This window comes from Lagenorhynchus albirostris, chromosome 9, assembly GCF_949774975.1.
Source record: "Lagenorhynchus albirostris chromosome 9, mLagAlb1.1, whole genome shotgun sequence".
Lineage (NCBI taxonomy): Eukaryota > Metazoa > Chordata > Mammalia > Artiodactyla > Delphinidae > Lagenorhynchus > Lagenorhynchus albirostris.
Window position 1 is genome coordinate 24,752,342 of NC_083103.1, and position 25,159 is coordinate 24,777,500.

The 25,159-nt window shown below is 45.2% G+C and overlaps 1 protein-coding gene across 1 annotated transcript in view; it reads right to left on the minus strand.

Annotated features, from left to right (window-relative positions):
• KIAA1549L (KIAA1549 like) overlaps positions 1-25,159 on the minus strand; it is a 132,482-nt gene that overhangs the window by 94,284 nt on the left and 13,039 nt on the right. Inside the window, exons 6-9 of the mRNA XM_060160828.1 lie at positions 22,708-22,870; positions 21,143-21,202; positions 11,022-11,173; positions 5,568-5,739 (exon numbers count right to left, since the gene is read on the minus strand). Coding sequence (XP_060016811.1) covers positions 5,568-5,739; positions 11,022-11,173; positions 21,143-21,202; positions 22,708-22,870 — 547 coding nt within the window. The remainder of the gene's footprint in view (positions 1-5,567; positions 5,740-11,021; positions 11,174-21,142; positions 21,203-22,707; positions 22,871-25,159) is intronic.

Consider the following 25,159-nt stretch of genomic DNA (forward strand, 5'->3'; position numbering starts at 1 on the left):
TGCAGTTGCTTTTATAGAAGTCATTGCTGCCCCATTACCCAGAGATGACATGGGTAGAGTGGGCATCATATATTCCGCTGTAGGGCACTGCACATCGGCCCTAGACCTAGCGACTTAGAAGACACTGGAACACACAGAACGCTACACCCTACCTTCAGAGGGACAAGGTGTCTGTTCAACACCATGACTCTCTATTCAAAGTGCTGACCTCAGATTCACATCTCAGGCTGATTTCAAAGCTATTAGGAGAAAATGAGATTTAAAACCTCTCTGTTTCTCCTCTTCTTCACTGGCCTTAGTGTCCTCCTCATCTGATCCTGGGATGGAGGCATTTCCCAGGGTCTGTCATCTAGCCATACTCCCTCCAGGACTCGAATTTTCTCCAGCATTTAAATTCTACCCTGTATCTACAACATTCTCAAAATCCATAGTGTTAACTTAGGCCTCTCTCCTGGGATCCAGGCTTGGATTTCCAACAACTTTCCTAACCTCAGCCCTCAACACCCCCATGGTACCCCTTAATAGCGCATCATTTAAACTCCACATGGTCCAAACTGAGTAAATCACCTTCTCCCTCCTAAAAGTGCTTCTCCACTCTAACCCCCTCTCTAATTTCATTAAAAGCACCCTATTCTCTGAACTATACAGGCTCTTAACCTTCAAATCTCCCTTCCCTCTTCATTGCCTCTCCCCGAGTCCTTCTACCTTATGGATAAATGAGACACTCGGCTACCATTTACTACATGCCTAATAGACACGTAGTAAATGGTACTAAACCCTCTACATGCAATAATTATCTTATTTAATCCCCCCAGTAGCTCTACCAGGTCAGTGTTTTTGATATCACCATTTTACGTATGAGGAAAATGTAGGTCAGAGGGTCATTCATTTGTCTTCGGTCTTATTACAAAGGCTCTGCTCTCAACTGCTCTGCTATGGTGTCTTCCAACCACGTGCCTCACTCAGGGCCTGGCAGAGGCATTTAGCAAAAGTGGGTTCTTTGCCTTCACAAGGATCGAGCCAGGCAGTAGCTGGGGCTGGATATTCAAAACGGAATGAGATGTGGTACCTGCTTTTAAAGAGCTCATGAAGGAGAAAAGTGAGAAAACAACTCATTTGCCCAGTGTGATAAGGGCAATGGAGGCCCCTGGAACTAGGGAAACTTCGGGGAGGGGTCATGCTTCAGGGGTCAGGGAAGGCTTCAGAGGCACAGGGAATGTGAAGAATGAATCCTCCCCCGTGGCTGAAGCATTAGGTCTGAAGGAGAGAAGAGTAGCCGTACGGCTGGGTAAGAAGCCTGGAGACCAGGTTGTCAAGGGCCCTGAACATTTGCTGAGCACCTGTTGTGAAAGGCTTCAAAGACCCACTTTAAGAAGATTGGATTTTATTCTATGAACAGCAGAGAGCCACCAAATATTTTTTAAATGGAGTAGATGTAAGACCAGAACCTGTGTTTATTATAATGACTCTAATTACAGTGTGGATGGTACATTAGTGGCAAAGAGGCTGAGGCTGAGTCATTTGGGAAGCACCTGCAAAGTCCAAGAGGAGATAATGATGAAATGGAGAAGAGGAAACAGTTTGTGAGTTACTCTAGAAGGGAACCGAGAGAGCCAGGTGGATTTCAAGGAAACAAAGAAGTAAGGTTGAGGGCTAGCATCTCCGGAGCCAGGCGGAACAGAGTTTGAATCCTGGCTCTCTGAGCCAGAGTCAAACCTCTAAGGTCACTCCTAGATGACCCCTCGACTCTCATTTCCACAAGGCTCCATGCACCTTCTAATTTGATTGATTGCTCTCTCCTGCCCACGCTCTCAGACCTTCCACTGTTCCCACCCATTTCCATCAGCAAAGTCCCCTTACCTCTCCTCCTGACACTCCATTCACCTCTTGCTCTCCCATTTCTGCCCCTTCCCAAGTACCACAAGGCCTGGAGTAGATGTGAGGAGGTCAAGGAACTGACCTCAAAGTAGAGGATGGGTTGGGACAGGAGAAGCGATGCAGAGGAAGAGACAATGAACCAGGATGATGGGGGCCAGCTTGGGCTCTAGAGGTGACTACAGTGAGGAAGGGGCAGTTCAAAGCATCTAGAATTTTGAAAGAATAAAAGAAATGGTCTGAACATAGCAATGAGGACCCAGGAGGAGGGGAGCCTTGCCAATCTTACGGTTTTTCTCTCATCAGTTTGCTGATGCTCAGTGTGTACTACTGCACCCTTGCTCAAATGCCCCCCACACAATCTCAACCTGAGCTGCCAACTTCATTATGCCCCAGGAGAGCAGAAACAACCGCAGAACATCCTCAGGCTTCCATTACCAAATGCACCCCCTGACCGACACCCACACCCCTGTACTCTGCCTTCCTTCCTGGTGCAAAAGATTGAGCCGTCCCTGCTCCTCGCTGAGTCTGAATCCTCCACCTGTGCCACCCCCTCGAGCACATATGGACTTCACCCCTGCAGTGTTCGTCTCTCTTCTGCATCGTCAATTTCTCCCTTGCTATTAGTCACCCATAATATTCAAACATACCCCAATATCTCCCATACGCCCCTCCAGCAACTGTCCCATTAATCTTCTCCCTTTGCTGTCACTGCTTCCCCACCTCCACCCTCTCCTGGGTCCACTCCAGCCAAGCTGTCTCCACCACCTCTTCCTGGAAACCCCTCCTGCCAAGGTCACCACCGAACTCCAGTTTACCAAATTCACTTCATCTCCATCCTTCCAGAACAGAAGATGACGCAGCAGCTCCCTCCCTCCCAGGACATTGACTTTCTTCACTTATTTCTAGACACCACCTCCTCCATTTCCCCAGATGCTCCTTCCCAGGGTCCTTTGCTGGCTCCAGTTCTTCCCTCATGAGGATGCCCTGGGCCTGAATTTTTACCCTCTTCTCTTTAGTTCTAAATCAAGGCAAATCTGGTTAATCTTACCTACTCCCTTAGCTCTAAATGTCACCTGTGTGGATGACTGCCGAGTTCCTATCTCCTGAGCTCTCCCTGAATGTGGAAGCTCACATGTCCAAAAGCAAACTCTCAACTCCATCTCCCCCACCGCCACTGCAGCCCCACTAAACCTCCTCCTCTCCTCTCTGCATCTCAACAAATGACACCACAACCAGGGCTCAAGCAAACACCTGGGAGTCACCCTTGAGTCCTCCAGCCCTCACCTCCTCCTGCCACGCACACAATCCATTACCTTGCCCCAACAGCTCTGTCTCCAAAAATATCCCGCATCCAACCACTTCTCTGAGTCTCTACCTCAGACACCTTCCCCTCTCACCTGGGCACCTACGGTGGTTTTCACTCCAGTCCTCTACAGTTCATTCTCTACCTGGAGAGACGGAGAAAGAGCCGAGAATGGAGCCCTGGGGAACCCACATAAAGAAGATGCAGTAAGTGCTTCCCTGGTGGCACAGTGGTTGGGAGTCCGCCTGCTGATGCAGCGTTTGTGCCCCGGTCCGGGAAGATCCCACATGCCGCGGAGCGGCTGGGCCCGTAAGCCATGGCCACTGAGGCTGCGCGTCCGGAGCCTGTGTTCCGCAACGGGAGAGGCCGCAACAGTGAGAGGCCCGCGTACCGCAAAAAAATAAAAAAAAAAAAAAGATGCAGTAAAACTGATGAAGTTAGTAGCTGACCTGACCAGACATGGGACAGAGCTCACAGGGAGGGAAGGAGAGAGGTGCAAAGGAAGAGAATCTTGGTTAAAAAGTCATTTCAAAGACAAGATTGTAGAGGGAGACCATCATTTCCAGGCAAAGGTGTGTCTGTGAGGATGTGCTGGCCGAGCAGAAGTGAGGGCCGTAACCACATGTGGGCTGCACCATCCCTGTGGAAGCCACACCTACCCCGGACGAAGGCAGGAGACGAGGAGGAGAGGAAAACCCTGAGCCAGGCGTCAGGTTCCTAAGGAACACGGACACCAACTAGGAGATCAATGGGAGATGACCTTCCAGGCCCTGTACGCTCGGTGTGCTGTCGAATCTAACATTTCTACCACACAATCTGTCACCTTCATCAACCCCCTCTCCCCTTGCTGCCTTCACAGCCCTCTTCTGGGGCCCCAATGCCTGGGCCACCAGAGAGCCTCATTAGTCCTGCCCCCTCTCATCCTGGACACTGCCGACAGATTAACCTCCCTAGATAATGGGTACTTCCAGTGATACTACTGCCCTGCTCAGAAATGTCCAACAGCTCCCCACAGCCAATCACATCATGTACAATCTCCTTCCCCTGCCATCCAACGCCTGAGTCTCCTAAGCAATGCTCGTTTCTAATCCCATCACCTCCTCCTCATGCTTCTGCACTCCAGGCAACTGGCACTCCTTTTCTTCAAGCACCCTTGGTACTTTTCACCTCCCTTCTATTGCTTCTGCTGCTCCCTCTTTCTGGACAGTACATCCTCCTCTCCCTCTGCTGAAACTGTAGCATGCAATACAGTTAAGAACACACTTTTGAAGTCAAACAGATCCAGATTCATATCTTGGCAACTCGAGTCCTAGTTCTGTGATGTTGCGCAAGTTAGTTAACTTTTCTGAGCCTAGGTTTCCTCATCTGTAATTTGGAGCTGAATAAAGTTGCCCCAGAGAAATTGAGAAAATCTATGTAAAGCAACAAGTAGAGTAGCTGCCAGGGGAGGGTCCTCAAAGAGGCAGCTGTTATGTTTCATATCCTTTCTCTGTTCATCCTTCCCGGATGCCCCTTCGGAGCAATCTGTCCCTCGGTTGAGCCCTGTATCAATCACATTGTCTCCTCAAAGCATTCCTGCATTCTATGCCTTTATATCTGCACTAACGCCTTCTCTGCTCCTTAAAGGCAGTGACTGGGACTTGCCCACTTCTATATGTCCTCCAGCACTGAACACACAGTTGATGCAGGACTCTACAAAGCTTATTGAATGAAATTACCTTTAATTCCCCAGTAGACAAATACCAGCTCAGCTGTGGTGATTTTTCTAACTGTTCACAAGATTATACTGAGGAGGAAGAGAGGATAGGACCTGGGGAAAAGCAGTATTATCATCATCCTAGTAGCCAAAACATATCCCTGACCCAAAACCTATTGCTTCAAACAACACAGGAAACAACTGGTTGATTTGAGAACCTTCTAGAACAGAAGTATGTTTCGCTCTGGGTCTAATAACATCCAAGTGATTCAGGAAACATTTACTGGTATTAAAAATAACGAATGACGGCACTTCCCTGGTGGCGCAGTGGTTAAGAATCTGCCTGCCAGTGCAGGGGACACAGGTTCAAGCCCTGGTCCGGGAAGATCCTACATGCCGCAGAGCAACTAAGCCCACGTGCCACAACACAGCCTGAACTCTAGAGCCTGCGAGCCACAACTACTGAACCCATGTGCCACAACCACTGAAGCCCGCGCGCCTACAGCCCGTGCTCCACAACAAGAGAAGCCACCACCATGAGAAGCCCGCGCACCACAATAAAGAGTAGCCCCCACTCGCCACAACTAGAGAAAGCCCGCACGCAGGAACGAAGACCCAACACAGCCAAAAATAAATAAATAAATTTATTAAAAATTTAAAAATGAATGAATGGAAAGGTTATCCCCTTACGGTCAGCTTGCAGAAGGACAACGTGATGCAGGGTCAAGGCCATCCTTTGGGAGTCAATGGTGCTCAGGATCTTGGCAGCTGCAGTCCCCAGCAAAGGCTTCCCATTGTACAGGGTGTAGTAAGTCAGCTCCGCGGGGTCCTTGGGTCCTGGCACCCGCTGCATCTTTACCATCTTTCAGAAAAAGACAGGCCATGTTTACAGGGCATCTTGCGTTAACTCTGCAATCACCTGGGCAATCAGCAGGCTGTCTCCCGACTGCGAAGCCTTCCATGGCTAAGTGGACCCATGACGTATATTTTAGACATCACCCATCTCACACCTCCCTATCACCAACGTCTCAAGAAACCCTGCTATGGCTGGAGGAGGGAGGAGAAAAGGGTTTTGAAAATATAAACATCTGGAAAGAACAGTTTCAGGCTGGAGAAGGAAACGTAGAAATGGTGATGTCTTCCAGCCTCCAGAGAACTCTGGCCTCATTTGAAACTAGGCCTCCACATTAATTCAGGGCATGTTAGGTTATTCTCAAACAAGATTTCTAATTTCAAATTCCTGCAATTGCCAGAGAGGAAAAAAAAAATGAACTTATATGTCTGCAATTCAAAAGAACTCTGATAAAAGCAGTACTTGGAGACTCAAAGCTCTTTTTCTAAAATAACCTTTGTTGCTTTTTCTCACTGTACAAGTTATACATCGTCACTACAGAAAAATCTGAAAATACAAAAAAGCATCGAGAAATGAAATAAAATAAAAACAATCTGGAATCCTTCCACCACAAGCTAATTACTATTACCATTTTGTCTATTCTTTGTTTTTTCCACACAGGCCTTTTAGTTATCATTTTACAAAATTATTTATCATACTCCCTATATAGTATTATATATTGCCATTTTTACGTGCATCCATAATGGGCTTAAATATAACAAAAGCATAAATGTTAACATCTACACGGCATTCCAAGGCATGCCTCATAAACTTAGCCAATCCTTTACTGTTGAACACTTAAATTGTTACTCATTTTTCAGCATTGTAACTAACAATTGATAATCATTATAAATACAGAAAACATAAATTTAAAACCTACATAATGTTCTACTGTATGCATGTCTCTTAAACCTAACTAACCCTTCCTTTTTAAACATTTAGGTTGTTTTCAACTTTTTACTAGTGTAATTAACCATCGACAAACATTATGGCATAATATAGTATTTACCAAAGTGTACCTTACAGATTACAAGTTTCACAGGATATTAAAAGATGTTACCAAAATATTTATAGCAGCATTGTTCATATCATAGCAAAAAAATCTGAAAATTCAGAATTCACTAACAGTAGGATGGATACGTGAGTTATGGTACAGTCGCACGATGCAATATTATAGAGTCATGTAAATGAACTGTGGCTCTTTGTATCAATATGGGTGAATATAAAAGCCTGATATGGAGCAAAAGAAACAAATTACAGAATATAAAATGCAAAACCGAATGATGTACTACTTAAGGATACCCATGAGGATGGTAAAATCTATACAGAAAACACAGGTGTGATTTAATACAAAATTCAGAAGCACAGTCATCTCTGATGGGAAGGAAGTGAGTATGTATAATCAGAAAAGACACAGAAAAGGCTTCTGGGATAAGGTAACAGTAATGTTCTTACTCTTTGGGTTGTGGGTTCTTTTTTACTAGTGTTCTTTAAACTCTACATATTTTTATGCTCCTATGTATGTATGCTATAAATAATAATTAAAATAAATATTACTACAACCCAATAAAAAATGGGTTTTAAAAAAGTCTGACCAGACACTTCACAAAGGAAGATATCTGAATGGCCAATAAGCATATTTTTTAAATGCTCAATGAGGAAATTCAATTTAAAACCACAAGTCGGGCTTCCCTGGTGGCGCAGTGGTTGAGAGTCCGCCTGCCGATGCAGGGGGCGCGGGTTCATGCCCCAGTCCGGGAAGATCCCACATGCCGCGGAGCGGCTGGGCCCGTGAGCCATGGCCGCTGGGCCTGCGCGTCCAGAGCCTGTGCTCCGCAACGGGAGAGGCCACAACAGCGAGAGGCCCGTGTACCGCGAAAAAAAAAAAAAAAAACGAACACAAGTCATCAATATCAACCACCAGAGTGGCTAAAATAAGAAGGGCTGACAACACCGTGTTGATGAGGAGGTGGGGTAACTCCACATCTGGTTAGTGGGAGTGGGAATGTCAAACTGTACACTTTGGGAAAAGGTCTGGCAGTCTCTCCTAGAACTCACATAGACCAACTCTATGACCCAGGAATTCCACTCCTACATACCCAAGAGAAATGAAAGCACATGGCCATGGAAAGACCTGCAGAAGAGGTTCATAGAAGCTTTGTTTATAATAGCTAAAAATTGGGAAAAGCGCAGGCGTCCATCAACAGAAGCATGGATAAACAAATGGTAGTATATTTCATACAAGGGAATATTATTCAACAATAAAAAGGAATAAACTACTGAATAAAAGAACAACATGGGTGAATCTCAAAAACACTACAGAGTCAAAAAAGCCTTATACAAGAGAGAATATACTGTAGGATTCCACTTATATGAGGTTCTAGAACAGTCCAAACTGATCTACGGTATGGAAATGATATGTTATCAAATATAAAACAGTAACATAATACACTGTTAATTGTAGAACCTAGACGGTGAGTAAATGGGTGCTTACGTCATAATTTTTTCAACTTTTCTGTGAGTTTGAAAATGCTTATAATAAAATGTTGGGGAAATGTAGATATTATTATAAACAAGGGTCTTATTGGCATTTAAATGTAGAAACCAGTATATTGAAGAAAGTCAAGGAGATTTCTTTACTTGCAGGTTTTTTTAGAGTCTTTGGTATGCCAATATGCCTTTGGAATCTTCAAGAACATTCTACAGGATGCAGCCTTGCCCAAACTGCCCTGGCCAGAAAGCCCCTTTGCCTCTGGGCACCTTATAGAGTCATTTTCTGGACCCTCTCTGAGAAACACTGCTCTTACCCTTTCATCTTTGTGTTCATCTCTATCTCCTCGAAATGAATTTATAGGAGTAATGTTGTGACCATCTAAAAGATTCTTGTCTAAATTGCTCACCTGCCCTCCAGCAAGGTCATATCCATTTACTGTGTTTGAGGGTGCCCACTTCACTGCAACCTCATCAACACTGGATAGTACCATTTTACTCATCTTGAAAATGGCATCTTGTGGTAGTTAAAACTTGCATTACTTTGATGACAAGAGTTAAATGTTTAAAAATGCTTACTGGTCATATGTATATCTTCTTTGGACTCAATTTCTCAAATACATCCACTAGAGAAATATCTTTAGATTCTAGACATTAAAATCTCCATATTCATGAAGGTGGCTCATCTTTACAAATGATCTGAGCCAAGACGAAGGACTTCTCTGGGTGAAGGATGATGTAAGCTGTGTAGGGTGAATTTTATTTGGGAAACTTGGGGGTGTTATTTCTGTCCCCAGTGGGAGAGGAGGTAGGGAGAGCGTTAGTGTAACCAGGTACAAGGTGAATGAACATTCAAGTATCTAATAACTTCGCTCAATTTCAATTTAATAGCAAATTCTTCTTACCAAATTTCTCCAAGGATGATGTTGGAAGGTGGTCTACAGCCTCGGTAAATTGGGGATTTGCAGAAATAAACCCCTACTTACTTCACTCAGGTTTTCCAGGCAACGAAAGGGACCAAGCACACTGAGTACTCAGAAAAAAAGAGGAAACAGCATCTCACTGGGCTCTTTTAGACACTTAGAATGTTCTGGGTTTCTTAGGTTTACAAATAACACCAGCAGTGTAGGGTGATTCTTTCCTCCCCTTCAGCTGAGGCAAATCCCATTTCAACTGTCTGAAGCCCAGCAACTTCCTTTCTGTCATGTGGAAAAGTGTGAATTATAGGGCCCACGTGGACCCACAGAAGGGAAATCACAAACCTGGCACATGAAATTAACTATCGCTTTACCTCATGACAAGGCTGTCTCAGACCACAAAGATTTTTAGAACCAAAGCAACATCCAATAGGACAAGAGGCCAAATTCACCAACTGCGAACGGGGGACCTGGAGTCTCCCTCAGGGGTGTGATGTTGACTAACATAGGGAAGTGTGTTCCAGAAGATGGGTCGTTTGTACTTCCAAGATTGCCTGGGGACATGATCTGCAGACACTGTGGTAATGTCTGCAATTTCCTTTAAAGCTTCCTCTTAGTTAGACACCATGCATGTGTGTTTGGGTTAAGTTACACACTAGATGTGGTCAATTACCAATCCAGGGGCAGTCGACTAGATCCCAGAAAATAAGAAGCCCACTTCCTAGAGGCAACTACCAGAAGCACTTCTGTAATTTGATACCTTGCTCAAGAGAGCTTGTTAATTAGCATAACAAATGTTAGAAATGGGTTCTCTTTTGGTGAAATTAGTGGTACTCAAGATACGTGGATTGCCCAGAATATGCTATAGACATTCCCACTCTTGCTTGAACTGGATAAAGAATCTAGAGAGGCTTAGAGCCTCTACCCTCAGGATGGCTACTGTCTCTGTCGGGTTCCCTCTGAAGCAGACTCTGAGATGAGTTGAATGCTTGTAATTTATTGGAGAGATGCAGGGAACCGACAGGGGGTGGAAGGGAGCTAACAAGGGATGCATTATGAAGCCAGTCACCACAGCGGGAAACTAAAGCGTAATTCTCTGTGGGAAAGCTCTGGCAATGATCCTAAAGCATACATTTCAGAATCCTCCCAGCCAAGAAGCAAGAGAGCTGTGGTATTTATACCTCCACCCCTGGTGAATTCCCAGGCGCTTCCGGCCAGCCGTGGCTGGGCAAAGTACGTTCTGGCATCTCAAGAGCAGCCCATCAATAAAGAGATGCTGGGAGTTCATCAGCGTTCATCACAGAAATTAGAAGGGGGTTTGGGCAGGGCACCAGTGGTGTCTGCTACAGCTCCCTACCCTGAATCCCTGTGTGGTCACGTGTCCATTATAAACGTAGAGGGCTGTATTTGTGGAAACGGATTCGACAAGGCTAACAGAATCCCACACCTGTAAGGCTGATCGGTGTCTCTGCTGATCACAGTCATGGCGCTGAGAGGCCTGAAAGCTGGGACGTCATCCAGCCTCCAGAAGAGGATGCAGAGGAGTTGCGCTTGCTTACTAATAGCCTTCTGTTTAATAAATATGTGCATGTGGGCAGCATTTCTTCCGAGACCTCCTTTCCCTACAGGCTAGTAGTCGGGAGAGCAGCTCTCAGCCTCCTTCATGATTTCGATGATTATGACTGTCACCCGCCCACCCCCCCAAACCTAAGAGCAGTGTGGATGAACTGGCCTCATCAGCTTGCAATGTGAGCGCTCCTCGGCACGCAGCATGGTTTTCTTAGGCTCAGGAAGCACATTTCCACACCCTTCTTATAAGACCCCCATGACTTTACGCACACCCACCTGCACGGTGTAGCTTCCCAGGGTGGTGGCCCGTTTAAACCGCCGGCCTTGTTGCTGGGACATCATGAACAGCTGGGCCAGGCGCTGCTCCATGACCCGGGCGAAGCTTTGGTTGTGCAGGCCCACCAGGGAACTGTCCACGCCCTGCAGCACTGTGGACACAGGACACAGAGGGGCTGTCAGAGGAGAGGCTGCCTGCTGACTCGGAACCACAGCCGCCACCGCTGGCCCCCACCAGCCACTAAGGGCCATGGGCCCGACCCCACGTTAGGGTTTGGCCATCCTTCCCTCACTTTACCCTCACATCAGCCCCAGGAGTTAGGAATCGCTATTGACCTGTTCGAGATGCTGAAAAGGTTAAGTGACTTGTCTAAGGTCACACAGCTACTAATCAGCAAAGCCAGGGCTCAAACCTGAGCCTGTGGAACCCCAAAGCATGCACTCTGTCCTTCACAAGCTGTGACAGGTGTAACGCTGCTGTATTAGGTCCCAACCTTATTTAAGACAGTATGTGTTGTCAGAGTCCATATGGGAATACAGCATCGCTAATGGGTACAACTACTTGGATTTTTGGTGGTTCCCACTCAGAAGCCCTGGCTCAGCGCTACCCTGATTTTACTTTTCCTTCCCAACAGCTCTGGTGAGAAATCTAAGCTCCACCCTGCAATTCAGCCCCTTCCACATGGGCAAACCCCCCTGTTCGGTGTCCTCTTCCTTGTCTCCTCAATGGGGTCCTTTCAGGGCTCACCCCTAAAGCTGCCCAGGGCCCCTGGGGTCTCTCTCACTTGAGAGAAGGATCGTGTGATAGAAAGATTGGGCTCTCTCCGTGCTGGCCCTTGCCAGTTGGGGGACTTTGGGCAAACCACCGGCCCTCTCAGAGTCCAAGTCCTTTTCTGTAAAACGGAATAAGAAGGGCTACAGGCTATATCACAGCAAATATATTTCTAGTGGGCTTTAAGGTTGAGATGAAATAAGATGTATATAGCAGCTTAGCATAGAGCCTGGTGTGCAGAAGGAAAATGAAAACCTCTCTTTCCATCCCTCCTTCACTGCTGGGCTTCACCCACATCCAGGGTGTCTTAATCAATGGGTTAAGGTGTTGGTGATGGAATTCCAGGCAATGGCTGGTGCACGGGAGAGAATTTAGTGAACACCAGAGCCGTCCAAAGACTGCTGTGGTCAATTACTACGGGGACGACTGCCTTTTGCTGTCTACCCCCAAAGCCAGCCCTTCCTCCGAGACCCTTGGGAAGAAGCACACTTCTTCCCAAACACACGAACACTCCCTCCAAACACAGTCATCCCTGAAAACAAAAATGCTAAAAGCAATTCTCATCTTCTTAGACCAAAACTTACACGGGCTGGGAATGTAATACAAGGTTTTTCATTTAGCAGAGTTTGTTCTACTACAGTCCAGCCAAGGACCATTAATACCACCCATCTACTGGGATCTAGCAATAGCTTGGATATAAAGACGGCATTGTTGCTATGATGGCATTCTAACAGGGCCAGAACACGCAACGGATGACAACGAGATACAGAGAACGATGCTTAAACCAATCAAGAGAAAAATAAAACCCACAGCTGAGTCTTAGAAATCATTTCTTTGAAACCACAAATGCTAAATAATCCCCACGGAGGGCATAAAGCAGCTTTCCTTCCAGGGCCCTTATGAGGGACTCCCAGCTCAGCAGAACTCCTGCAAACAAAGATAAAACACTCCTGCACTTCCCACTGTGGCCCCTTGGAACCCTCCTGACACAGCTGTCAGGCTGAGGAAGGGCTGACCAGCCTCCTGACCCCAGAAGGAGAGCCCGTGTTCTTGCGCATTCAAAGACACCCCTCCCGTAAAAGGACAGCGCCAACTGCTGAAGGATTACTTCTACACTGGTCTCTCCTAACTGGTGGACAAGAGCAAGAGAGGGGACACAGGATGGTCGAGGGACGTCATCATGGGTTACTTTACAGGAATCCCAGAGATGATGCAAGGGCAGACATCAAAGAAGAGAAGAGTAGAAGCCTTCAGGTGACAAAAACATTCTGGAAATAGATAGTGGTGATGGTTGCACAACACTGTGAATGTACTTAATGCCCCTGAATTGCACACTTTAAAAATGGTTAAGGGCTTCCCTGGTGGTTAAGAATCCTCCTGCCAGTGCAGGGGACGCGGGTTCGAACCCTGGTCTGGGAAGATCACACATGCCACAGAGTAACTAAGCCCATGCGCCACAACTGCTGAGCCTGTGCTCTAGAGCCCGTGAGCCACAACTACTGAGTCCGCGTTCTTCAACTACTGAAGCCTGCACGCCTAGAGCCCATGCTCCACAACAAGAGAAGCCAATGCACATATATACACTACCAAATGTAAAACAGATAGCTAGTGGGAAAATCACTGGCTATCTGCATAGCACAGGGAGATCAGCTCCGGTGCTTTGTGTCCACCTAGAGGGGTGGGATAGGGAGGGTGGGAGGGAGACGCAAGAGGGAGGAGATATGGGGATATATGTATACATATAGCTGATTCACTTTGTTATAAAGCAAAAACTTACACACCATGGTAAAGCAATTATACTCCAATAAAGATATTTAAAAAAAAGAGAGAAGTCACCACAAGGAGAAGCCTGCGCACCGCAACAAAGAGCAGCCCCCGCTCATCCCAACTAGAGAAAGCCCGGGGCAGAGCGACAAAGACCCAACGCAGACAAAGATAAATAAATAACTATTTTTTTAAAAAAAGGTTAAAATGGTAAATCACACTTTATGTTTATTTTACCACAGTTTTAAAAATTGAGAAAAAATACCTCCAGGGAAGCACAGGAAGCTGTACAGGAAGTACAGCTCTGTGGGAACCAGCCACAGAGCTACACGGAATCAACTGGGCAGCTCCCTCATGCCTCGTGGCTCTATTTGCAAAGAGGATGTGTCCTTCTCGAGGCGGCTGGAGAAGAGCAGAGGGTTGGAGCCAGGGGCCTGGGTTTGAATCCTGATGCCCCCTTACCGAGTGTCTTGAGCAAGTTGCCTCGTTTCTCTGGGCCCCAGTTCCTCATCAGAAAACACGGTTATCATAAGCTCCTCCTGACTGTATCATTGCAAAGAACAGTATACTTTATACAAAAACGCTTCCAGCATAGTGCACTTGAGAGGGGGGTGCCCGTAAACAGTAGCTGTTGTTGCTCAAACGCGCCTCCTCCTTCACTAGACACATCCTCACCAGAGGAAGGAATTGCCTGGAAAGCACAGAGCTGTGTTCCAGGACTGTAGCTCCTTTCCTTTTCCCTGAGAAGCACTGTGGACCTCAGGCTCCTGGCCCTCTCTGCCCACCTGGAAGGGAGTGGAAAGAGGTGTGTGCCCATAGCTTTCACAGAGACACGGAAGCAGTAGCGGGGGTTGGACCCTGGCACGGGGGCCCAGGAAGACCGCAGCCCCTCAGTACATCAGCCAGGGCCCTGGCCACCCACCCTTACCCACCACTGACTCAGCTCAGAGGAGGCGGGCAAGTCCCAGCTGTGTTCCTAGGAGCTTTGTCCAGAGGATTTGGTGGCTGTAACATCACTGGTCTCTCATTCCTTCTTTGTTTACAATTGCACTGGGCTCTAAGATTCCAACGATCAGGCCAAGTGAACTCAAGTTAAGTTGTTTTACTCATGGTTGAATCTCACATACTCAGAGCCAAAAGAACCTCAATCCTCAGCTCACATCTTTTCCTGATTCTAAAGGTGCGCATGTGCTGCCTAGTGGGTCTAAGTTGACTTGCTCAAGGACACACTAGGTTAGTCAGTAGCAGAGCTGAGACCAGAAGAAATCCTGTAATTGCTGGGTCTGGGATATTTTGACTCTGGTAGGTGAAGTAAAGACAGATGAATAAACCTAAGAGGGGCTCTCACCTCTGTCAGGCAGCAACATTAAGTCTGTACATTTCTACCCCGCCTCATATATACACCCCTGACTGCAGGATCCATGAGAGCAGGGTAGCCCCTGGGTACTCTGTAAAGAGGGGCTGCAGGAGTCACCCTAAGCCAGTGATTTTCCACCACAGCAGGACCTACACTCAGGGAGGGGAGAAGTGGACAGTGTGACAAAACATATTTAATATAAGCTTAGTCGGAAAACAGATGAAAACATGTTAGGCTTTTACAATACAAATTACAGGAAGAAAAGTTGCTTCAAATCCTCTTGGCTGTTAGCAGTGAGCAGAAGACAGGATGCCCAGGATGAATATCTGGGCAGACAGGTTATTCTAGGGACTGTAGGTTTGAACAAGTGCTGTCTTCATCTCTCAGTTCCTAATCTCCTACCCCTTCTGGAAAAGATGGTTAAAGTTGGTGGTGGCCGTCCATGGGTCTAGAAAGTGGTTATGGGCCAAAGGGAAGGCAGGAGGGTCATCCTGAGACCTGGACCTGTCCGCTCTTCCCCCACAAGCACTAATCAACTGATCCAATCAGCCCCAAACACAGTGATGGGTGCCACTGTGTATGCTGATTACCAACAGGCAGCAACAGTGATAACAAAGTTGGATACATAGGTGAGTGGGCAGGGGTCAAGTCCCAGAAGAATCCCGAAAACAAGACCATGTATGGAGCTTTTTATTAAGGTTACGTCACTAAAACAGAGGCAGGGCAAGACACAGGTACATGAGGAAAGCATGAAACAGGAGTCTGTGAAGGACAGGATGTTTTATCATTGAATGTAAATCTTAAAAGTTAAGAGAAGGGAGGAAATGGCTACAAGTTAAAAAACAGCATTCCGTGTGCAGGAAACATGATTTTGTAAATGTTACATAACCTGCTGGTTTCCAAAATGTGTTGCATTGTCTCTCTCGAGGATAAACTCTGATGGGTTGTTGTTGTTTCCTTTGTAAACGTTTCTTTAGTTGGCCTTCTTAGCAGGTAAAATAATCTCTACAAATCCACGGCTTTGCAGGGGAGAAAGAAATGCAATTTTCTGCAATTTAGGAGAGATCTTGAGCGAGCTTCACCAAGCTCCTTGGTTAGTATTCCAGGCAGCAGCCCATCTACTGCTTGTTTAGGACAGCAAGGGAGGGAGGAGACAGGCAAGGGAAGAAGGCGGTTTGGGAGGGCCTGCTTGTTCAAGCACATCTTCCAGGACTTGCAAAATCTTCCTACCTCCTTGTAATGGGCTGAAATGTGTCCTCCCACCACTCACATGTTGACGTTTTAACTCCCAGGACCTCAGAATGCGACTGTATTTGGAGATAGGGCCTTTCAAGAGGCAATTAAGATAAAATGAGGTCATCAGGGTGCGGCCTAATCTATACGACTGGTGTCCTTATAAGAAGAGAAAACTGGGCTTCCCTGGTGGTGCAGTGGTTGAGAGTCTGACTGCCGATGCAGGGGACATGGGTTCGTGCCCCAGTCCGGGAAGATCCCACATGCCGCGGAGCGGCTGGGCCCCTGAGCCATGGCCGCTGAGCCTGCGCTCTGCAATGGGAGAGGCCACAACAGGGAGAGGCCCGCGTACCACAAAAAAAAAAAAAAAAAGAAGAGAAAACTAAGACACAGACATACACAGAGAGAAGATGGCCATCTACAAGCCAATGAGAGAGACCTCAGAAGAAAACAACCCAGCTGACACCTTGATTTTAGACTTCCAGCCTCTAGAGTTATATGAGAAAATAAATTCCTGTTGTTGAAGCTCCCCCAGCCTGGGGTACTTTGTTACGGCAGCTCTAGCAGACTAACACCCTTCCATCCCTCCCCTTGAAACTGAGGAGGACCCTGTGGGGCTCCTGGGCATGGAAGCCTTTCTGTCCCCCCTTTCTTGTAGACAAGACTCCAGCCTCCGTGACCTTCCCTGGGTTCCAAAAGGCAGATTCCAAGAGTCGCTAATCAAGGGAGAAGCACCCAAGAGGCCACCTGAGGCGAGATTAAAGGGACCAGAGAAGCTCATCAAGATTAGGAGACCGACCACCTGAGATGAGAGTAAAGGCATGCAGACCCTGCACACACCCTAATCTTATCAGCAACCCCACCCTTGAACTATTGCTATAAAACTCCTCATCAAATCCTCCCGGGTTGGGACACATAGTTTTTCAGGGCAGGAGCTTGCTGTGTTCCGCTTTGCCTGGCAAAGCAACGAAGCTATCCTTTTCTACTTCACCCAAAACTCCGTCTCTGAGATTCAGTGTGTCACCAGTTACAGAGAAGCTGAGCTTTTTTTTTTTTTTTTTGCGGTACGCGGGCCTCTCACTGTTGTGGCCTCTCCCATTGCAGAGCGCAGGCTCCGGACGCGCAGGCTCAGCAGCCATGGCTCACGGGCCCAGCCGCTCCGAGGCATGTGGGATCTTCCCGGACCGGGGCACGAACCCGTGTCCCCTGCATCGGCAGGCGGACTCTCAACCACCGCGCCACCTGGGAAGCCCAAGAAGCTGAGCTTTTGGCATCACCCTTTATGGCCCGGCTGGTCACTTTTCCTGCTACAAGCATCTGTCCTCTCTCTCCGCTTCCAATCCTTGCTTCTCTAATTTTCAGAGCTACTGTCTGGCTTTTGAAAAACACAAGCAAAAATTTTTTGCTGTTTCATAAATCTCAGCTGGGAAATGTCAAGGAAGAAAAAAGGAAACTGCCACCCAAACACCCTTTTACTTCCATCCACCCTCACTGTCAGGACACGCCCGGGCTCCACCAGGATCAGCGCGGGGCGGGCGGGCGTACTGGGGAGAGAGAAAAATGCATGCCTGGCATTCCTCTGACTTTCATTTGGGTTTTGTAAAGCAGTGCAGAAAGTCCTACGGTCTTTAAATGATCTTTAAACAAATAGACAACCATTCACATGGACATGCCCCAGACGTCCACAGCTTAATGCCGCACCTTTTGATGGGTACACATTTTGCAAAGAGGAAGCTCCTGGGTGGGACTTTCAACGTAGCTGTTCTGAATTGGTTATTTAACCCTCATCTTCAGCATGCTGTCTTTTCCTATCTCGGCTTACTCCACCCACTTCTGGTCCTAGGGAAGTAACTCCTTGGCGTATAAGACAGGACCCAAGAAAAGATGCCAATTCTATCACTGAATGGCATGCAGTTTTTAAATATAAACCAACCTTTCCAAAATGTAGCAGAGGGAGGAACACTCTCAAACTCATTCTACAAGGCCACCATCACCCTGATACCAAAACCAGACAAAGATGTCACAAAGAAAGAAAACTATAGGCCAATATCACTGATGAACATAGATGCAAAAATCCTCAACAAAATACTAGCAAACAGAATCCAAAGCACATTAAAAGGATCATACACCATGATCAAGTGGAGTTTATCCCAGGAATTCAAGGATTCTTCAATATATGGAAATCAATTAAATGTGATAAACCATATTCACAAATGGAAGGATAAAAACCATATGATCATCTCAATAGATGCAGAAAAAGCTTTTGACAAAATTCAACACCCATTTATGATAAAAACTCTCCTGAAAGTAGGCATAGAGGGAACTTACCTCAACATAATAAAGGCCATATATGACAAACCCACAGCCAACATCGTTCTCAATGGTGAAAAACTGAAAGCATTTCTTTCAGATCAGGAACAAGACAAGGGTACCCACTCTCACCACTACTATTCAACATAGTTTTGGAAGTTTTATCCACAGCAATCAGAGAAGAAAAAGCAACAAAAGGAATCCAAATCAGAAAAGAAGTAAAGCTGTCACTGTTTGCAGATGACATGATACTATACATAGAGAATCCTAAAGATGCTACCAGAAAACTACTAAAGCTAATCAATGAATTTGGTAAAGTAGCAGGATACAAAATTAATGCACAGAAATCCCTTGCATTCCTAAACACTAATGATGAAAAATCTGAAAGAGAAATTAAGGAAACACTCCCATTTACCATTGCAATAAAAAGAATAAAATACCTAGGAAGAAACCTACCTAAGGAGACAGAAGACCTGTATACAGAAAACTATGACACTGATGAAAGAAATTAAAGAGAATACAAACAGATGGAGAGATATACCGTGTTCCTGGATTGGAAGAATCAACATTGTGAAAATGACTCTACTACCCAAAGCAATCTACAGATTCAGTGCAATCCCTATCAAACTATCAATGGCATTTTTCACAGAAACAGAACAAAAATTTTCACAATTTGTATGGAAACACAAAAGACCCCAAAGAGCCAAAGCAATCTTGAGAAAGAAAAACGGAGCTGCAGGAATCAGGCTCCTGGACTTCAGACTAGAGTACAAAGCTACAGTAATCAGGACAGTATGGTACTGCCCCCAAAACAGATATATAGATCCATGGAACAGGACAGAAAGCCCAGAGATAAACCCACACACCTATGGTCACCTTATTTTTGGTAAAGGAGGCAAGAATATACAGTGGAGAAAAGACAGCCTCTTCAATAAATGGTGCTGGGAAAACTGGACAACTACATGTAAAAGACTGAAATCAGAACACTCCCTAACACCATACACAAAAATAAATTCAAAATGGATTAAAGACCTAAATGTAAAGCCAGACACTATCAAACTCTTCGAGGAAAACATAGGCAGAACATTCTATGACATAAATCACAGCAAGGTTCTGTTTGACCCACCTCCTAGAGAAATGGAAATAAAAAAAAAAATAAACAAATGGGACCTAATGAAACTTAGCTTTTGCTCAGCAAAGGAAACCATAAACAAGACGAAAAGACAACACTCAGAATGGGAGAAAATATTTGCAAATGAAGCAACTGACAAAGGATTAATCTCCAAAATTTACAAGCAGCTCATGCAGCTTAATATCAAAAAAACAAACAACCCAATCCAAAAATGGGCAGAAGACCTAAACAGACATTTCTCCAAAAAAGATATACAGATTGCCAACAGACACATGAAAGGATGCTCAACATCACTAATCTTTAAAGAAATGCAAATCAAAACCACAATGAGCAGGGCTTCCCTGGTGGCGCAGTGGTTGAGAGTCCGCCTGCTGATGCAGGGGACACGGGTTCGTGCCCTGGTTCGGGAAGATCCCACATGTCGCGGAGCGGCTGGGCCCGTGAGCCATGGTCGCTGAGCCTGTACGTCCGGAGGCTGTGCTCCACAACAGGAGAGGCTGCAACAGTGAGAGTCCCGTGTACCAAAAATAAAACAAAAAAACCAAAAAAAACCCACAATGAGGTATCACCTCACACCAGTCTGAATAGCCATCATCAAAAAATCTACAAACAATAAATGCTGGAGAGGGTGTGGAGAAAAGGGAACCCTCTTGCACTGTTGGTGGGAATGTAAATAGATACAGCCACTGTGGAGAACAGTATGGAGGTTCCTTAAAAAACTAAAAATAGAACTACCATACAACCCAGCAATCCCACTACTGGGCATATACCCTGAGAAAACCAAAATTCAAATAGAGACATGTACCACAGTGTCCACTGCAGCACTATTTACAATAGCCAGGACATGGAAGCAACCTAAGTGTCCATTGACAGGTGAATGGATAAAGAAGATGTGGCACATATATACAATGGAATATTACTCAGCCATAAAAAGAAACGAAATTGAGTTATTTGTAGTGAGGTGGATGGGCCTAGAGTCTGTCATACAAAGTGAAGTGAGTCAGAAAGAGAAAAACAAGTACAGTATGCTAATACATATATATATGGAATCTAAAAAAAAAAATGGTTCTGAAGAACCTAGGGGCAGGACAGGAATAAAGACGCAGACGTAGAGAATGGACTTGAGGACACTGGGAGAGGGAAGGGTAAGCTGGGACGAAGCGAGAGACCGGCATGGACATATATACACTACCAAATGTAAAACAGATAGCTAGTGGGAAGCAGCCACATAGCACAGGGAGATCAGCTTGGTGCTTTGTGACCACCTAGAGGGGTGGGATAGGGAGGGTGGGAGGGAGACGCAAGAGGGAGGGGATATGGGTATATATGTATATGTATAGCTGATGCACTTTGTTATACAGCAGAAACTAACACAACATTGTAAAGCAATTATACTCCAATAAAGATGTTAAAAAAATAATAAAGAAAGAAAGAGAGAGAAAGAAAGAGAGAGAGAGAGAAAGGAAAGAAAGTAAGAAAGGAAGGAAGGAAGAAAGAAAGAAAAATATAAACCAACCTGATAGGGTGAAAGGGGAAATGAAAGAAGAGATTACCTGTAATTACCCAGTAGTCTCTGGTTGTTTCTGATATATCAAGGTTGGGGTATTCCAGCGCTAAAACAAACAAGAAACACACCAAATTACTTTCACAGGTTTTATATGTAAATATTGTTCAGAGAAATAGACATAGCTGACAATATACCAAGCAGCTAAATCCTGCTTTATCATTCTTGGGAATTCTAGGACATACAGACTGAAACTTGCTATTCAGAAAACTAAAATACTCAGTAAAGGGCTTTTGGGTGTCTGCTTTTGGTTTCTCCATCAAAACCTTCTTAAGTGAAACACTTCCATTGTCAAGACCTACAGGTAGAACCTATCTTAACAATAGCTTTCTCTTTAAAAATTATCCAACCATCACAACACTTTTAGGAATAATTATTTCTTGAATGGATTTTTCCAGTGTCAAGGACTAAGTTTTATAGCCAAATGTAACAGTACCATTTCTTTACAGGTGTGGTGACCATCAGAGTTAATACATGTAAAAGGCTTAGCATAGTACCTGGCACATAGTAAGTACTCAATAAATCATAGTTGTGTTATTGTTATTATTCTCAGAATATCAAGATGATGAAAAACGAAATTCTTCATGTGCTGCCAGGTGACATAATGCCATCTTTAATGACATCATCTTTTCCATAAAATCCAGAAGCATCTTTCCCTAGTATATGGAAAGTCACAAAAGCTTGCCATTAAACAAACATTAAAAAAGACTCTGAGTGTCTACTATGTGCTAATAAGTACATTCACACACATTATCTCACTTATCTACCATATATAAAAGAAGGAAATAGAAACAATTTTGCTAATACATGTTTAAAAAAATAACTTGCCCAGTGACCTTTAGAAATGTACCAATGATTAAATTTAAGAGCATAGATCTTTACTTCCTTTGGCTACCAAGTAAATGTTTGGGTACAAAATGTAGGCTGCATCGTCTTCAAAGTCTATGACTGCTGAATGGTAATGAGGATTATGTAACTGAAGCATTAGAGGAAGATGAGGCCACAAGCCTACGGGGACTTCATTAAGTGAAGTCACGATGCTGACTGCACATGAGTTGCATCATAATATCTATAGCCCGGGCAAGGGCTGTAGGCCCAGGAACATCTGCTGATGGCAGAAGTGGAGGAAACCATAGCAACCCAGATTGCCACAAGGACAGATGCTATACCAGGCAGTGTTATAAGCTCAGAAGGCAGACTGCTTGGGTTCAAACCCCAGGTTCCACGTCTTGCTAGCTATGTCAGAGTAGGCATCTTGTTAAAACTCTTGGAGTTTCAGTTTTCCCATCTGCAAAATGGGGTTAATTCTGCACCTACCTTATAGGGTAGTTGTGAGGATTAAATGAGATATGAGATAAGTGAAGGGTAAAAGCACTTACTGCTTTTTTCAACGTGTAATAAAGTTTTCATCAATTCAATCCCCATTGATCACATATTTCAGTTGTGATATAATGACAAAAGAGGTAGCGTGTGGCCTGGCACCATGGAGGTTTGCTAAACAGACAAGGCCCCGGAGAAGATGGCAGAGTCCCTGTAGGACGTGGACATACTCACGTTCGGCGATGGTGAGCGGCGGGTAGGTGAGGTAGAACCCCACCAGCTCAGCGGAGAGCTGGCGGAGGAGGCTGCTGGCCACGGTGCCGTTGAGGAAGGAGCTTCGGTTGCCCACCACGTACACCAAGGTGACTGTCTGGGAGGCGTTGGACGTGCTCACCATCTGAATCGACACAGGAGGAAAGGGGAGGGAGACATGCCAAATAAGATGAGGGTCTGTTTCATGGAGGCCGTGGGAGGAGAAGTTTAAGGAGAAGTTGAGGTTAGGAATGAAAGGGAGGTGGGAAGAGAGCAAGGAAGAGATAAGAATAACAGTAGTTGTCACTTACGGATTGCTTGCTTACATGCCAGACATTGTGCTAAGGGCACATGATCTCATTTAATCCTCACTGCAACCCTAGGAGGTGTATCCTCTTATGACTCCCTTTTACAGAGGAGGAAACTGAAGCCCAGAATGATCAAGGGACTTGCCCAAGGTCACACAGCTAATAAGTGACGGAGACAGGATTCCAACCCAGGCAGCCTGACTTCGGGTTTTAACCACTGGTGTGTGTATATTTTCCAGGGGCTAAATGGTCTCAGGCTACTTTTATGGTTCTGAAAATACATAATAGAGCATAGGAATGGTAAATTTAAGGAGGACTCAACTGCTCAGACAGAGAAAGCCTGAGTCAAACTTATGGGGGTTTTAAAGTTGAAAGGACAGGGAATGCACACCGTCCATCATCAACCTAGTCATGGACAGCGTGACCGAACCTGATGACAAAAAGAATTCAGAAATAGAAAACAGCTTCTTTAGAGAGAGATTCCATTTCCTTGTGGTCTATTAATTCAATGTAAAACATGTGAATATTACTATGAGATGGTGTGGTTTTCTTCTCGAATCTTGTCTAAGTCAGTTTTTTAGTTATGAGGAAATGAGACTTTTATAGGTCAATGTATACATAAAAATATCCCACAGATGAGCTTTGAAAAACAGATGCGGTAGGAAGGCATTCTGCCTGGTGAGACACTCTTTATGGGCTTCTGTGCTGGCGTCTGCCCCTTCCCCCTCCAGATCCATTTGCCACCCTGCCCTCATTCTGCTCAGTGCCCCCAGAGGCAGACCCCTATGGACCACATCAATGGGCTCCTTGGCCCCCTGGCTTCAGCTGCAGGGAGCTCAGGAGGATGTGGGAGAGAAGGAGGAGAGTGAGGTCAGAGTTGGTGTCAGGGACTCCCTCCCATGGGGTCACAGCTCACGCTGGGCAGCTCTGGCCTCAGGCTTCCCACAACTGCTGGCTCCTCTCACCGCATCAGCCCCAACTGTCACAGCCTTGGCAGCTGCACTGTCCCTGTGGTTTCCCTAGAGCCCGCCCACACTTCTACAAAGTCCATTTCATTGGACTTTCCTCAAATTATCTTCATTTGAATGTGTCCTCTCTTTCTGCCGGAAACTGATACCCAGTCTGTCCCAGACCTTTGTGTGCTCAGACATAAATATCTCTGCAACGTTCCTTTTAAACCTTACTTTGAAGAAGACTGTCAAGAATAGCTTCTTCATGTTATTTCGAACTTGTTCCCATAAGTGGAAGTTCCTTTTAAATTCTCTAACACAGTAGCGAGAGTCCCATGATTAAAGACATACGGAGTCAACTTTCCTGGTCAACTATTACTTCCTTTCCAACAGTATTTCTGGAATGTGGTCTAGCCACAGATATTCATGCCTCTCCCAAGGTACCAAGAAAAAAGGCACTTCTTTCCGAATAATTCAAAAGACCTCACTGCACTGTCACCTAAAAAAATAATAACTAAAATAACTTTGCAACCCTTATCTCTATTCTGAACACTCTATTTTTTTGCTTTTCAACACAACTAAATCTCACTGGATCCCAAAGAGCTTGCAATATGGTATCTCTGTACATACTACACTCGACCAGGTAAGTTATACATTTTTTCACATGAGAATTTTTTTATTGAGGAGACATCATTGACATACAACATTATGTTAGTTTCATACTTTTTTGTGGTAAAATACACATTACATTTTAATCATTTAAGGTGTACAGTTCAGTGGCATTAAGTACATTCGCATTATTGTGCAACTATCACCACCATCCATCTCCAAAACTTTTTCATCATCCCAAACTGAAACTCTGTACCTACTAAATAACGCCCCATTTCTTCCTCTTCCTAGCTCCTAGAAACCACCATTCTATTTTCTCTCTCTATTAATTTGACAAAACTAAATACTTTTTATAAGTGGAATCATACAGTAGTTGTCCTTTTGTGACTGGCTTCTTTCACTTAGCATGATGTCCTCAAGGTACATTCATGTTGTAGCCTGTGCCAGAATTTCCCTCCTTTTTAAGGATGAATAATATTCCATCGCATGTATATACCACATTGACTTATCCATTCATCCATGGATGGACACTTAGGTTGCTTCCACCTTTTGGTTGTTGTGAATAAT